General features: G+C 43.5%; 1 protein-coding gene across 5 annotated transcripts in view; it reads right to left on the bottom strand.

Annotated features, from left to right (window-relative positions):
• Nucleotides 1-15,976, bottom strand: part of srd5a1 (steroid-5-alpha-reductase, alpha polypeptide 1 (3-oxo-5 alpha-steroid delta 4-dehydrogenase alpha 1)) — a 91,212-nt gene that overhangs the window by 55,486 nt on the left and 19,750 nt on the right. For all 5 annotated transcript variants that reach the window (XM_070880779.1, XM_070880777.1, XM_070880780.1 and 2 more), the window contains exon 2: nucleotides 1,129-1,295. In XM_070880779.1, the coding sequence (XP_070736880.1) occupies nucleotides 1,129-1,295 (167 nt within the window). The remainder of the gene's footprint in view (nucleotides 1-1,128; nucleotides 1,296-15,976) is intronic.

The following is a 15,976-nucleotide window of genomic DNA, read 5'->3' as shown; positions in this document are numbered from 1 at the left end:
GCAGCAGGTAATCAGGAAGGCAAATGGAATATTGGCCTTCATTGCGAAAGGGATGGAGTACAAAAGCATGGAGGTGTTGCTGCAACTGTATAAGGTATTGGTAAGGCCGCACCTGGAGTACTGCGTGCAGTTTTGGTCACCTTACTTAAGGAAGGATATACTAGCTTTGGAAGGGGTACAGAGACGATTCACTAGGCTGATTCGAGAAATGAGGGGGTTACCTTATGATGATAGATTGAGTAGACTGGGTCTTTACTCCTTGGAGTTCAGAAGGATGAGGGGTGATCTTATAGAAACATTTAAAATCATGAAAGGGATAGACAAGATAGAGGCAGAGAGGTTGTTTCCATTGGTGGGGGAGACTAGAACTAGGGGGCATAGCCTCAAAATACGGAGGAGCCAATTTAAAACCGAGTTGAGAAAGAGTTTCTTCTCCCAGAGGGTTGTGAATCTGTGGAATTCTCTGCCCAAGGAAGCAGTTGAGGCTGGCTCATTGAATGTTTTCAAGTCAAAGATAGATAGATTTTTAAGCAATAAGGGAATTAAGGGTTACGGGGAGAGGGCGGGTAAGTGGAGCTGAGTCCACGACCAGATCAGCCATGATCTTGTTGAATGGCGGAGCAGGCTCGAGGGGCGAGATGGCCTACTCCTGTTCCTAATTCCTATGTTCCTATGTTCCTACCCCAATTAGCCTGGGGGAGGGAGAGCAGCCTGGCCTAAGGACAAGTGTGGGGGTGGTGGGAACGAAATATACAGAGGATCTGGCGAGTGATGATGGAAAGTTCAAGCCGGGGGATCTGTGCTCAGCGACCAGCGACCACCGCCGCCCCTCTCCCTTCTCAGCGAGCGGGCGCCTGGGCTCAGTGGCAGCTGCCGCTGTCATCATGCAGGCATTCTCGTGTTTATAATGTGCGGTCCCTTTAAATGTGTTGCACGGCTGCACAGGCACAGTATCTCTTCTAGCGGCAGGAGCTGGTGGCCGCACACTTCAGGGGGAACCTTGGTGTTTGTCGTCAACAGCTCACCAAAACTTGAGAAGTGGCCCTTCAGCCGATATAATTGCCCACAGTATAATTTACCCCCCCCCCCACCTCCCAAAAATAAACTTTTGCATCATATTAAGATTACCTGTGAGGAAGCGTGGATCAGTTATCCAGTCTGAGGGGTAGACAGCATACTTGCTTAGGTATCTGGCCTGCAGATATCCATTATATATGCAAAATATGAAAGCACATGCAAAAGGAATGAAGGGCGTTGCCTTTCCTCCTCTAATTAAAAAAGGGAACATCAGTGACCTGTAATGAACAGAATTGTTTAGCATTTCTTTTCAAAGGAAAGTATTCAAACGTGAAAACAACAATGAATCTAGTCTACCACAACATTTCTAAGCTCATAATCAATCTCATTTATTGCTCTTCATTTTGATAATCAATAGTTAACAGTTTTCTTATCTTATATTTTCTCTCGTTATTAGGCGCCCTCCCAATTTGTCCAGTTACTGACTGAGTTTTGGATCATTCTAAAATTAATCCCTGAAGCAAAGATTTTAAATGAATTGCATTAAACTGTAAAGCCATTTGTAAGTGTTCAGTAGCACCTGCTCCTTACTCATTATGGACACATACTTTCACCAAATGGGTCCAAAAAACATAGGCACAACCTCAAGCAATTTAGCTCATAAATTAAATAGTCTGTTCGTAGCTCTGTCCCTTCATGAAGGGGCACAGGGCAGGCATGCCTGCTTTTACCGTGCTTTGTGCTGGTAGTAAAATTCCTGACCAACAACTTGTATTTATATAGTGCCTTTAATATAGTAAAACATCTCGAGGCGCTTCATAGGAGCGCTATAAAACAAAATTTGACACCGAGCCACATAAGGAGATGACCAAAAGCTCTGTCAAAGAGATAGGTTTTAAGGATCGTCTTAAAGAAGGAAAGAGAGGCAGAGAGGTTTAGGGTGGGAATTCCAGAGCTTAGATCTTGGCAGCTGAAGGCACGGCCACCAACGGTTGAGCGATTAAAATGAGGGATGTTCAAGAGACCAGAATTGGAGGAGCGCAGATATCTCGGAGAGTTGTAGGGCTGGAGGAGATTGCAGAGATAGGGAGAGGCGAGGCCATGGAAGGATTTGAAAACAAGGATGAAAATATAAAAATTGAGGCGTTGCTTAACTGGGAGCCAATGTAGGTCAATGAGCACAGGGGTAATGGGTGAACGGGACTTTGAGCGAATTGGAACATGGGCAGCCAAGTTTTGGATGACCTCAAGTTTACGCAAGATAGAATGTTGGAGGTCAGCCAGGAGTTCGTTGGAATAGTCAGGTTTAGAAACATAGAAACATAGAAAATAGGTGCAGGAGCAGGCCATTCAGCCCTTCTAGCCTGCACTGCCATTCAATGAGTTCATGGCTGAACATGAAACTTTAGTACCCCCTTCCTGCTTTCTCGTCATACCCCTTGATCCCCCGAGTAGTAAGGACTTCATCTAACTCCCTTTTGAATATATTTAGTGAATTGGCCTCAACTACTTCCTGTGGTAGAGAATTCCACAGGTTCACCACTCTCTGGGTGAAGAGGTTTCTCCTCATCTCGGTCCTAAATAGCTTACCCCTTATCCTTAGACTGTGACCCCTGGTTCTGGACTTCCCCAACATTGGGAACATTCTTCCTGCATCCAACCTGTCCAAACCCGTCAGAATTTTAAACGTTTCTATGAGGTCCCCTCTCACTCTTCTGAACTCCAGTGAATACAAGCCCAGTTGATCCAGTCTTTCTTGATAGGTCAGTCCCACCATCCCGGGGATCAGTCTGGTGAATCTTCGCTGCACTCCCTCAATAGCAAGAATGTCCTTCCTCAAGTTAGGAGACCAAAACTGTACACAATACTCCAGGTGTGGCCTCATCAAGGCCCTGTACAACTGTAGAAACACCTCCCTGCCCCTGTACTCAAATCCCCTCGCTATGAAGACCAACATGCCATTTGCTTTCTTAACCGCCTGCTGTACCTGCATGCCAACCTTCAATGACTGATGTACCATGACACCCAGGTCTCGTTGCACCTTCCCTTTTCCTAATCTGTCACCATTCAGATAATAGTCTGTCTCTCTGTTTTTACCACCAAAGTGGATAACCTCACATTTATCCACATTATACTTCATCTGCCATGCATTTGCCCACTCACCTAACCTATCCAAGTCACTCTTCAGCCTCATAGCATCCTCCTCGCAGCTCACACTGCCACCCAACTTAGTGTCATCCGCAAAGTTGGAGATACTACATTTAATCCCTTCGTCTAAATCATTAATGTAAAGTATAAACAGCTGGGGTCCCAGCACAGAACCTTGCGGTACCCCACTAGTCACTGCCTGCCATTCTGAAAAGTACCTATTGACACCTACTCTGCTTCCTGTCTGCCAACTAGTTCTCAATCCACGTCAGCACACTACCCCCAATCCCATGTGCTTTAACTTTGCACATTAATCTCTTGTGTGGGACCTTGTCAAAAGCCTTCTGAAAGTCCAAATACATCACATCAACTGGTTCTCCTTTGTCCACTTTACTGGAAACATCCTCAAAAAATTCCAGAAGATTTGTCAAGCATGATTTCGCTTTCACAAATCCATGCTGACTTGGACCTATCATGTCACCATTTTCCAAATGCACTGCTATGACATCCTTAATAATTGATTCCATCATTTTACCCACTACTGAGGTCAGGCTGACCGGTCTATAATTCCCTGCTTTCTCTCTCCCTCCTTTTTTAAAAAGTGGGGTTACATTGGCTACCCTCCACTCGATAGGAACTGATCCAGAGTCAATGGAATGTTGGAAAATGACTGTCAATGCATCCGCTATTTCCAAGGCCACCTCCTTAAGTACTCTGGGATGCAGTCCATCAGGCCCTGGGGATTTATCGGCCTTCAATCCCATCAATTTCCCCAACACAATTTCCCGACTAATAAAGATTTCCCTCAGTTCCTCCTCCTTACTAGACCCTCTGACCCCTTTTATATCCGGAAGGTTGTTTGTGTCCTCCTTAGTGAATACTGAACCAAAGTACTTGTTCAATTGGTCTGCCATTTCTTTGTTCCCCGTTATGACTTCCCCTGATTCTGACTGCAGGGGATCTAAGTTTGTCTTTACTAACCTTTTTCTCTTTACATACCTATAGAAACTTTTGCAATCCGCCTTAATGTTCCCTGCAAGCTTCTTCTCGTACTCCATTTTCCCTGCCCTAATCAAACCCTTTGTCCTCCTCTGCTGAGTTCTAAATTTCTCCCAGTCCCCAGGTTCGCTGCTATTTCTGGCCAATTTGTATGCCACTTCCTTGGCTTTAATACTATCCCTGATTTCCCTTGATAGCCACGGTTGAGCTACCTTCCCTTTTTTATTTTTACGCCAGACAGGAATGTACAATTGTTGTAATTCATCCATGCGGTCTCTAAATGTCTGCCATTGCCCATCCACAGTCAACCCCTTAAGTATCATTCGCCAATCTATCCTAGCCAATTCACGCCTCATACCTTCAAAGTTACCCTTCTTTAAGTTCTGGACCATGGTCTCTGAATTAACTGTTTCATTCTCCATCCTAATGCAGAATTCCACCATATTATGGTCACTCTTCCCCAAGGGGCCTCGCACAATGAGATTGCTAATTAATCCTCTCTCATTACACAACACCCAGTCTAAGATGGCCTCCCCCCTAGTTGGTTCCTCGACATATTGGTCTAGAAAACCATCCCTTATGCACTCCAGGAAATCCTCCTCCACCGTATTGCTTCCAGTTTGGCTAGCCCAATCTATGTGCATATTAAAGTCACCCATTATAACTGCTGTACCTTTATTGCATGCACCCCTAATTTCCTGTTTGATGCCCTCCCCAACATCACTACTACTGTTTGGAGGTCTGTACACAACTCCCACTAACGTTTTTTGCCCTTTGGTGTTCTGCAGCTCTACCCATATAGATTCCACATCATCCAAGCTAATGTCTTTCCTAACTATTGCATTAATCTCCTCTTTAACCAGAAATGCTTCCCCACCTCCTTTTCCTTTTATTCTATCCTTCCTGAATGTTGAATACCCCTGGATGTTGAGTTCCCAGCCCTGATGGGGTAAGAGAAAGATGAATAAGGGTTTCAGCAGCAGATGAGCTGAGGCAGAGGCAGAGCCACGTGATGTGTCAGAGGTGGAAATAGGTGGTCTTAGTTATGACATGGATATGTGGAAGCTCATTTCGGGATCAAGGTTTCGAACAGTCTGGTTCAGCCTCAGACAGTTGGCAGGGAGAGGGATGAAATCGGTGGTTAGGGAACGGAGTTTGTTGCGGGGACCGAAGACAATGGCATTGGTCTTCCCAATATTTAGTTGGATGAAATTTCTGCTCATCCAGTACTGGATGCCGGACAAGCAGTCGGACAATCTAGAGACAGTGGAGATCTCGAGAGAAGCGGTGGTGAGGTAGAACTGGGTGTCACCAGCATACATGTGAAACTGACGTTAATGTTTTCGGATGATGAGGCTGAGGGGCAACATGTAGATGAGAAATAGGAGGGGGCCAGGGATAGATCCTTGAGGGACACCAGAAGTAATGGTGCAGGAGTCAGAAGAGAAGCCATTGCAGGTGATTCTTTGGCTACGATTAGACAGATTAGAATGGAACCAGGCGAGTGCAGGCAGCGGGAAGGTGGTGGAGAGGCGTTGGAGGACGATGGTATGGACAATTGTGTCAAAGGCTGCAGACAGGTGGAGAAGGACAAGGGGGGATAATTTACCTTTATCACAGTTATGTCGGATGTTATTTGTGACTTTGATAATAGCTGTTTCGTTCTCAGGCAGGGGCGGAGAACTGTTTGGAGAGATTCAAATGTGGAGTTCCGGGAAAGATGGGCATGGATTTGGGAGGAGACGGCACATTCAAGGATTTTGGAGAGGAAAGGGAGGTTGGAGATAGGTGCGATAGTTTGAAAGGATGGAGGGGGTCAAGGGCTGTTTTTTTTTTGAGAGGGGTGATGACAGGCAGATTTGAAGGAAAAGGTGACAGTACCTGAAGAGCGGGAACCGTAAGCAATATCAGTTAACATGGAGCCGGGAAGGGAAGTTGGGTGGTCAGCAGTTTAGTGGGAATAGGGTCGAGGGGGTAGGAAGTAGGTCTCATGAACAAGAGGAGTTCGGAGAGGGAATAAGGGGAGATCAGAGAGAAACTGGAGGGAGGTTCGAGTTCAGAGCTAGGGAAGGGGAGAACCTTAGAGGAAGTTTGGCCCAGTGGGCTAGGGGAAGGGAGGGAAGTGGCAGAGGCAGCTGAATGGATGGTTTCAATCTTAGAGACAAAGAAGTCCATCAGCTCCTTGCACTTGTTGTTTGAAGGTGAGGGTGGAGACAGGGGAGAGGGGTTTAAGAAGACAGTTTGCAGTCGAGAAAAGAAGCTGGAGGTTGTCTTTGCATCCTAGAATGATCCTGGACACGAAGCAATTTTGGCAGGCAAGAGCAGGACCCGATAGTGCTTCATGTGGCCCAGCCAGATCTGGCAGTGAATGACTAAACCAGTTGTCCACCATATATATTCAAGTCTGCGTCCCTTGGACTTAAGGGAGCAGAAATGAGGATCATACCAGGGGGAATGGCCAGGGAGAGAGTAATGCCTTTAGCGGAGCAGGTTGCAGATCGGGGCTTGGGCGGGGGTGGAGGGGAGGAGGGAGTCAGTGATCGTGAGGCAGGCTGTAGATCTGTTTGGGGAAGCGGTTTGCTGATTGAGGTGGGGCTAGGAGGAGGTCACAATGGTCAGAGGAGAGGCTCAAATCTTCCAGGCCCACAGGAGTGCCATAAAAAGCACTTTTATTCTGGAGCCAGCAGCTTCCGCATCCATTTCGCTGCAGAGCCTTGGTAAATCCATGCGGCAGCAATTAAATTTAAATTATACTGCCAATTGCACTGTGGGCGCCTGATTTAAATATGTTAATGAAGTGTCCCGCCTCTCCTGGCGGCAGGCGCATACTAGTTGAGTTGGGGGTCACATTTTTAAGCATTTAACACCACCCCCCCTCCCCATCTCCTGCCTGTCTTTGGGGGGGGGGGTGGGGTTTAATATAGAGGTCGTTACCATATCAATGCATCTATCTATAATGTACCAAAAATCTTGCATTTGCACGATGTCCTGTCTGTGCCACCTGACATCCTGCTGTCACATTTCTGTTACACACTTTGTGTCATCTTGGAATTACATCCAATGTATAGCACAGGAACAGGTCATTCGATCCAACTGGTCCATGGCAGTGTTGATGCTCTACTCGAGCCTCCTCCCACGCCTCTTCATCTAACCCTATCAAAATAATCTTTTATTCCATTCTCCCTCATAGGTTTATCTAGTATCCCTTAAATGTGTCTATGCTATTTACCTCAACTGCATCTTGTGATAGCAAGTTCCACATTTTAAACACTCTCCAGGTAAAGAAGTTCCTCCTGAATTCGCTTTTGGATGTATTCGTGACTATCTTACATTCATGGCCCCTAGTTTTGGACTCTCCACAAATGGAAACATTTTCACTACACCCACTCCATCAAACCTTGTCATAACCTTAAAGACCTCTATCAGGTCACACCCTCAGCCCTCTCTTTTCTAGAGAAAAGAACCCAGCCTCTTCAGTCTTTCCCGATACCAGAACTGAGAGGTTCTACCTATCATTCTTGTAAATATTTCTGCACCTTTCCAGTGCCTCTAAATCTCTTTTAGAATATGGAGAACAGGACTGTGCACAGTACTCCAAGTGTGGTCTAACCAAGGTTCTGTACAAGTTTAACATAACTTCTCTGCTTTTCAATTCTATCCATCTAGAAATTAACTCCAGTGCTTGGTTTGCTATTTTTTTTTAAATGGCCTTAATAACCAGTGTCACAACTTTTAATGATTTTTGTATCTGTACCTTACATCCCTTTGCTTCTTTATCCCATTTAGACTTATTATCCAAGCAGTATGTGGCCTCCTTATTTTTCCTAACAAAATGCACCACCTCATACTTGTCTCTATTGAAATTAATTTGCCAATTACACACCCATTCTGAAAGTTTATTTATGTCTTATTGTAATTTGTCACAATCCTCCTCTGTATTGCCTATACTTCCCAATTTGTTGTTCACAAATTTTGAAATTGTACTTCTGATTACCGAGTCTGAATCGTTTACGTAAATGGTGAACAGCAGTAGTCCCAGCACCGAATATTGTGGAACACCACTTCCACCGTTTGCCAGTCTGAGTAGCTATCTTTAACCCTTACTCTCTGTTTTCTGTTTTGTAGCCAGTTTGCTATCCATTCTGTTACTTGAACCCGAACTCCACATGCGGTATCTTATCGTAGACCTTTTAAAAATTCAAATTTATTACATCAATTGCATTATCCTTGTCTACTCTTTATGTTAATTCTCCAAACAATTCAATAAGGTTGGTCAAGCATGATCTTCCCTTTTGAAATCCATGCTGACTATTCTTTACGATATTTTCAGTTTCTAGATTTTTTTAATTTTATCTTTGAGGAAAAACTCCATTTTCTGTCCTGCCACTGGCGTTGAGCTAACTGGTCCATAGTTTCCTGGACTTGTTCTACCTCCCAGTATCAGCTGTGGCTCAGTGGGTAGCACAGGTTAGAAGGTTGTGGGTTCAAGTGCCACTCTTGACTGGAGCACAAAATCAAATCTAGGCTGACACTCCAGTGCAATACTGAGGGAGTGCTGCACTGTTGGAGGTGTCGGCTTTCAGATGAGACATTAAACAGAGGCCCCGTCTACTCTTTCAGGTGGATGTAAAAGATCCCATGACATTATTTCGAAGAGGAGCAGGGGAGTTATTTCGGATGTCCTGGCCAATATTTATCCCTCAATCAACATAACAAAAACAGATTATCTGGTCATTATCACATGGGAGCTTGGCTACTGCAATTCCCACATTACAACAGTGACTACACTCCAAGAGTACTTCATTGGCTATAAAGTGCTTTGAGACATGCGGTGGTCATGAAAGGCGCTACATAAATGCAAGTCTTTCTTTCATTCCTTTTTAAATATCGGAACAACATTGGCTGTCCACCAATACTCAAGCATTATTCAAATGATTTTTTATATATATGTAATAGTGTCTCTGCTATCTCTTTCCTAGCTGTTTTTAATATGCATGGATGCAATCCATCCAGATCAAATGTTTAATTCTCCCTAAGTTTGGTTAGTTTATTAATTATCTTTCCCCCCCCCCCCTTTCTATCTTAAATATCTTTTCGATCCTTTTCCTAAGGTCATACCCAGCTTGTTTGACTCCCTGGTAATTACTGAGGCAAAGTAATTATTCAATATCATTTTGCTATCTTCTTCCCCTGTTGTATATTCCTAGGTTTATCCTAATTATGGATTTCCCTTATGTATACTTGTTATGCTTTAACTACACTATCTTGTTTCTTGGTGGATTTGTGCCCAGTTTATGAACACCTCAAAACAAAATAGCTCAGAATTTACTTTATCAGTTGGCAAGGTTTTGTTTCAAGTTTTAGGTTTATTATCTCTATTTTTTTCTATTTTATGGAATATTTCAGCCTGTTCACTTGAACGTAAATTGGTTAATTCCTAGATGCTTCTTTCAGCTTGCCTCTCTCAAATATTAGTGTTCATATCGTCTGCACAGTCATGACATTCCAAAAATGGATTCACCAACGAGACTGACACAGGAAATTAATACAATGTTACGAGATATTTTCATTTCAGATTCATTTGATTAGACATCCATCTCTCATGACCTAATGTGAAGGAAACCTGTGACCATGACCTCCATGCGACAAAACAGCAGACGTCATCACTGTACCCTGGTCACTGTCGGCTGATCACATGCTATGAATGAAAGCTCTACTAAACAAGCGAGAATGGACAAAATGGCTCAGATAAATAATACCCACATTTTATTCATTACGGGATGTGGGTGTCGCTGGCAAGGCCAGCATTTACTGCCCATCCCTAATTTCCCTTGAGAAGTTGGTAGTGAGCTGCCTTCTTGAACCACTGCAGTTTGTGTGGTGAAGGTACTCCCTCAATGCTGTTGGGTAGGGAGTTCCAGGATTTTGATCCAGCGGCGATGAAAGAACGGCGATATCTTTCCAAGTCAGGATGGTGTGTGACTTGGAGGGCAACTTGTAGGTGGTGGTGATCCCATGCTGTCCTTGTCCTTCTAGGTAGTAGAGATTGCAGGTTTGGGAGGTGCTATCGAAGAAGCCTTGGCAGGTTGTTGTTGTGCATCTTGTAGATGGTACACACTGCAGACACGGTGCACCTGTGGTGGAGGGAGTGAATGTTTAAGGTAGTGAATGGAGTGCCAATCAAGCTGGCTGCTTTGTCTTGGATGATGTTGAGCTTCTTGAGTGTCGTTGGAGCTGCACTCATCCACGCATGCCATCATATGCCTGACTTGTGCCTTGTAGATGGCGGATAGGCTTTGGGGAATCAAGAAGTGAGTCACTTGCCGCAGAATACCTAGCCTCTGACTTGCTCTTGTAGCCACAGTATTTATGTGGCTGGTCCAGTTAAATGTCTGGTCAATGGCGACCCTCCCAAGAATGTTGACAGAAGAGGGATTCTATGATGGTAATGTCAAGGGGAGCTGACTAAACTTGCTACTTATCAGCAAAAGCCTGAATGTCGTCCAGGTTTTGCTGCATGCAAGCATGAATTGCTTCATTATCTGAGGAGTTGTGAATGGAATTGAATACTGTGCAGTCATCAGTGAACATCCCCACTTTTGACCTTATGATGAAGGGATGGTCATTGATGAAACAGCTGAAGATGGTTGGGTCCAGGACACTGCCCTAAGGAACTCCTACAGCGATGTCCTAGGACTGAGATGATTGGCCTCCAACAACCACAATCAACTTTCTTTTGTGCTAGGTATGACTGAAGCCAGTGGAGATTTTTCTCCCCGATTCCCAAATTGGCTTTAATTTTACTAGGGCTTCTTTAGGCCACACGGTCAAATGCTGCCTTGATGTTGAGGGCAGTCACTCTCACCTCACCTCTGGAATTCAGCTCTTTTGTCCATGTTTGGACCAAGACTGTAATGAGGTTTGGAGCCAAGTGGTCCCGGCGCAATCCAAACTGAACATCGGTGAGCAGGTTAGTGGTGAGTAATTACCGCTTCATATCACAGTCAGCAGACCTTCCATCACTTTGCTGATGACTAAGAGTAGACTGATGGGGCGGTAATGGGCTAGAATGGACTTGTTCTGCTTTCTGTGGACAGTACATACCTGGGCAATTTTAGACTTTGTCAGGTAGATGCCAGAGTGGTAGCTGTACTGGAACAGCTTGGCGAGAGGCACGGCTAGTTCTGGAGCACAAGTCTTCAGCACTACAGCTGGGATATTGTTGGGGCTCATCGTCTTTGCTGTATCCAGTACGGTCAGCCGATTCTTGATATCACTTGGAGTGAATCGAATTGGCTGAAACTGACTTCTCTGAAGGTGAGGACCTGAGGAGGAGGCCGAGATGGATCATCCACTCAGCACTTTTGGTATTTTGAGGTAATGGATTGCATCCAAAAAATTTAATTTATTGTTATTCTCACATTGGAAAGAGGTGTTCCATTAAACTCCTTCCCTCCTCGCACAGAAAGAAAAGACTTTTGGAATGTCTGGAAGTGCTTGATGGCCAATTAAATATGTTTGAGCTGTAGTCATTGTTGCAATTTTGGGAAATGCAGCAGCCATTCATGCACAGCAAGATTCCACAAACAGCAATGAGATAATAAAAACAGAAAATGCTGGAAATACTCAGCAGATCTGTGGAGAGAGAAAGAGAGTTAACGTTTCAGGTCAATGACCTTTCGTCAAAAGTGGATTGTAATGTTGGGTGGATTTTGGTCAGTTGCAATGGGAGTGCTCATTTTACCCATCTAAAGTCTCTGCCAAGAGGCCCGAGCCATTTTGAGAATTGGGCCCTCATTTATTTACTACTAGCGAACTGTGGGAGAAAATTTTTGTGAAGCTCCTCCTGGGCCCACATAAATCTGTAACAAAGCTTGTCCTTGTCTTTTTTTGAATGACTTGCAGCTATCCTTTTAAAGACAGTTGGTTAGACTGCTCATAAACAATGCACACTATTCTCATTGATACCTCAAAATTGCACTGGAGTCCTATGTACTCTTGGCCCTTGATTAGCACTTTACAAGAAGGTTCCCACCTGGACCATGCAAGCTTCTAGGCTGCCCATGTGAAGACCCAATGAAAATGCTTGCGGGCAGATCAGGAGCGGGAATGGTACAGCAAGTGCTTTGCCAGAATTGCTGTGACACTACCACCGACTTCTGCTGGACGGAGGCCCTCAAAGTCAGGGCTAGAAGTGTTTTTTTTCACTTCATGTTATTTCAATTACACAAATGCTTAATTTTGAAGTCAACTAATTATCTCACCCTTGCTTTCTTGGCAGAAAAAGGTCAATGCTAGTTACACCAGTGAAGTGGAGATACTATTTGCTTACACCAATAAGATTGAGAGACATACAGACAGCTGTCCAAGATAAATAGATTTATGATTTCCACTTCATTTGTATATTTTGTTATTTTGAATACTTGTTTCATGTTGTCCCTCCAGAAATATGTTTAATCGCAAACCTTTGTTTCCAACTTAGTCCCCTAAGACTTGGAATTATCCTAGTCTCTGGACCGTTTCTTAAGCATCTATATATTTGAGATAGGATGACTAAAAATGCATACCATACTCCATTCGCCCTCACCACTGATCTGTATAATGTCAGTACAACTTCTTCTGACTTGTAATCCAATGTCCTTCAGTCCCTGATTTGCCTAATTAATATCTGTATTATCCTGCTTTCAGTGCATACTGAATGATCACTCCCAAATTATTTTTCATTACAATCTACTCAGAATTTGATGTTTTCATGTTATCCCATGAATATTGAACACCAACATATAGGTGTAAATTTTCATCTTCACTGCCTGGGCAGTAATCTGACAGAATACTGATTTTAAATGGAGAGAACATTAGGCGGGCTCTACAACATGTGGGTGAGCTGCTCCACCATATTACTGCGGTGAAGACAAGAATTTAGCCCATGGCTTCCACCATTTTACCAGATGCCGTGTGTGGGCACTGCTCTGAATTTTTGTTTTAATCTCCCCTGACCATACCATTTCAATGTAATTTATTTTAGTTATTTTCATCTGAAAATCAGTTTGGACGGGCCAACCCATCTCTACTGGTGTCACCTATTAAGGACCAGCATTTAATTCCATCCCTGCGAGGTTGAGCTTGCCTGGCTCTAGACCAGCCTACCGCAAAACAGTTTTGTTTTTTGTTAGTTTATTTTTGTTTAGGACTAGTTTGCGTCGATTCATCCTCCTTGACATTTTAATGATGGTATCATTTTGGGTAGCCACATGTTGCATGTCAGTGGCGCTGCATTTAGCCCAGTCCCACTATTCCTAATAGCATATATTAAAATATAACATTTTCATGTTATGATTTTAGTTACGTTTGTTATATTGTTTTGTTTGAAAACCAGTTTGGGCGAGTCCCATTGTTTCATGTTACACGTTTACTGTTACCTGCTTCTATATGCATTTATGAAAATTGATATTGACATCCATCTGACATATTTCACCTCACCTTCACAATTGGTTCCAGTCTCTCTGGAGGAAATCAATCTTTTTTTCTGCTGTTACCTGCTCACAGAGCTTTTTGTCATTGGCAAATTTAATTCTGCTACAGACACTCTGTTGCAAATTATTCACAATATTGTAAATAGCGGGTGTCACAGAACAGATCACCGTGGTTCTACATTTTCCAAAGAGCACATTTTCAATTTAAGAGTATCCTTTGTATTCTGTTGCGGGTCAAAGTGTAATCTATCTATATGATTTGTCAGCTATTCCTTGAACCTTAAGCGTCCTTACTATCCTCATATGTGGAACTTTGTCAAACACTTTAAGTTCCCAATAAATTAAAGCTACTCGAGTAGTCTCATCCACGAGCTTATTTACTCCCTCAAGAAATTCTTTATTATTTGGGCCGGATCGTGCTGGGAAAATAATGGCATGCTAATGATATATGCCGTTATTAAGCCAGCAATTTTAGGGGATTAAGACATACGCTGCAGTTGCAAATCTCCAGAACTTGCTGGTTTATTTACACCACTTCACCATTTGCTTCAGTTATTTTTAAGAACTTAGAAACAGAGAAAATAGGTGCAGGAGTAGGCCATTCGGCCCTTCGAGCCTGCACCGCCATTCAATGAGTTCATGGCTGAACATGCAACTTCAGTATCCCATTCCTGCTTTCTCGCCATACCCCTTCATCCCCCTAGTAGTAAGGACTACATCTAACTCCTTTTTGAATATATTTAGTGAATTGGCCTCAACAACTTTCTGTGGTAGAGAATTCCACAGGTTCATCACTCTCTGGGTGAAGAAGTTTCTCTTCATCTCGGTCCTAAATGGCTTACCCCTTATTCTTTGACTGTGACCCCTGATTCTGGGACTCCCCAACATTGGGAACATTCTTCCTGCATCTAACCTGTCTAAACCCGTCAGAATTTTAAATGTTTCTATGAGATCCCCTCCCATTCATCTGAACTCCAGTGAATACAAGCCCAGTTGATCCAGTCTTTCTTGATATGTCAGTCCCGCCATCCCGGGAATCAGTCTGGTGAACCTTCACCGCACTTCCTCAATAGCAAGAATGTCCTTCAAGTTAGGAGACCAAAACTGTACATAATACTCCAGGTGTGGCCTCACCAAGGCCCTGTACAACTGTAGTAACACCTCCCTGCCCCTGTACTCAAATCCCCTCGCTATGAAGGCCAACATGCCATTTGCTTTCTTAACCGCCTGCTGTACCTGCATGCCAACCTTCAATGACTGATGTACCATGACACCCAGGTCTCATTGCACCTCCCCTTTTCCTAATCTGTCACCATTCAGATAATAATCTGTCTCTCTGTTTTTACCACCAAAGTGGATAACCTCACATTTATTCACATTATACTTCATCTGCCATGCATTTGCCCACTCACCTAACCTATCCAAGTCACTCTGCAGACTCATGGCATCCTCCTCGCAGCTCATACCGCCACCCAACTTAATGTCATCCACAAATTTGGAGATACTACATTTAATCCCCTCGTCTAAATCATTAATGTACAATGTAAACAGCTGGGGCCCCAGCACAGAACCTTGCAGTCACTGCCTGCCATTCTGAAAAGTCCCCATTTACTCCTACTCTTTGCTTCCTGTCTGCCAACCAGTTCTCAATCCACGTCAGCACACTACCCCCAATCCAATGTGCTTTAACTTTGCACATTAATCTCTTGTGTGGGACCTTGTCGAAAGCCTTCTGGAAGTCCAAATACACCACATCAACTGGTTCTCCCTTGTCCACTCTGCTGGAAACATTCACAAAAAATTCCAGAAGATTTGTCAAGCATGATTTCCCTTTCACAAATCCATGTTGACTTGGACCTATCATGTCACCTCTTTCCAAATGCGCTGCTCTGACATCCTTAATAATTGATTCCATCATTTTACCCACTACCGATATCAGGCTGACTGGTCTAAAACTCAGTTTTCTCTCTCCCTCCTTTTTTAAAAAGTGGGGTTACCTTGGCTGCCCTCCAAACCATAGACTTTATTTATTTTATTTGCCCATTAAACTCGCCACAGAATTTAAGTCTGGTAATTAAGAACGTAAGCACCCTTTTAATGATGTGATACTTGTTAATGCAATACCAATCAAACACTCTGGCCCAGAAAGGGAACATGTTAATGCTTCAATCTCATTCCTGCTTGTAGTCAAATATTAAGAGATTTTAAAAATGTCAAATTTAAAAATGTTTACATTTTTTACTTACTTTTCCTTTCAGTATTTTTTTGTCTCTTAATCAAATTTTTCTGTCTTTTTTTTTCTCCTTTCTCTATCTGATTTGACTAATGCACCGACACTA

The sequence above is a fragment of the Pristiophorus japonicus genome, chromosome 5 (genome assembly GCF_044704955.1).
Source record: "Pristiophorus japonicus isolate sPriJap1 chromosome 5, sPriJap1.hap1, whole genome shotgun sequence".
Lineage (NCBI taxonomy): Eukaryota > Metazoa > Chordata > Chondrichthyes > Pristiophoridae > Pristiophorus > Pristiophorus japonicus.
This window is presented reverse-complemented; position numbering and strand designations above follow the sequence as displayed.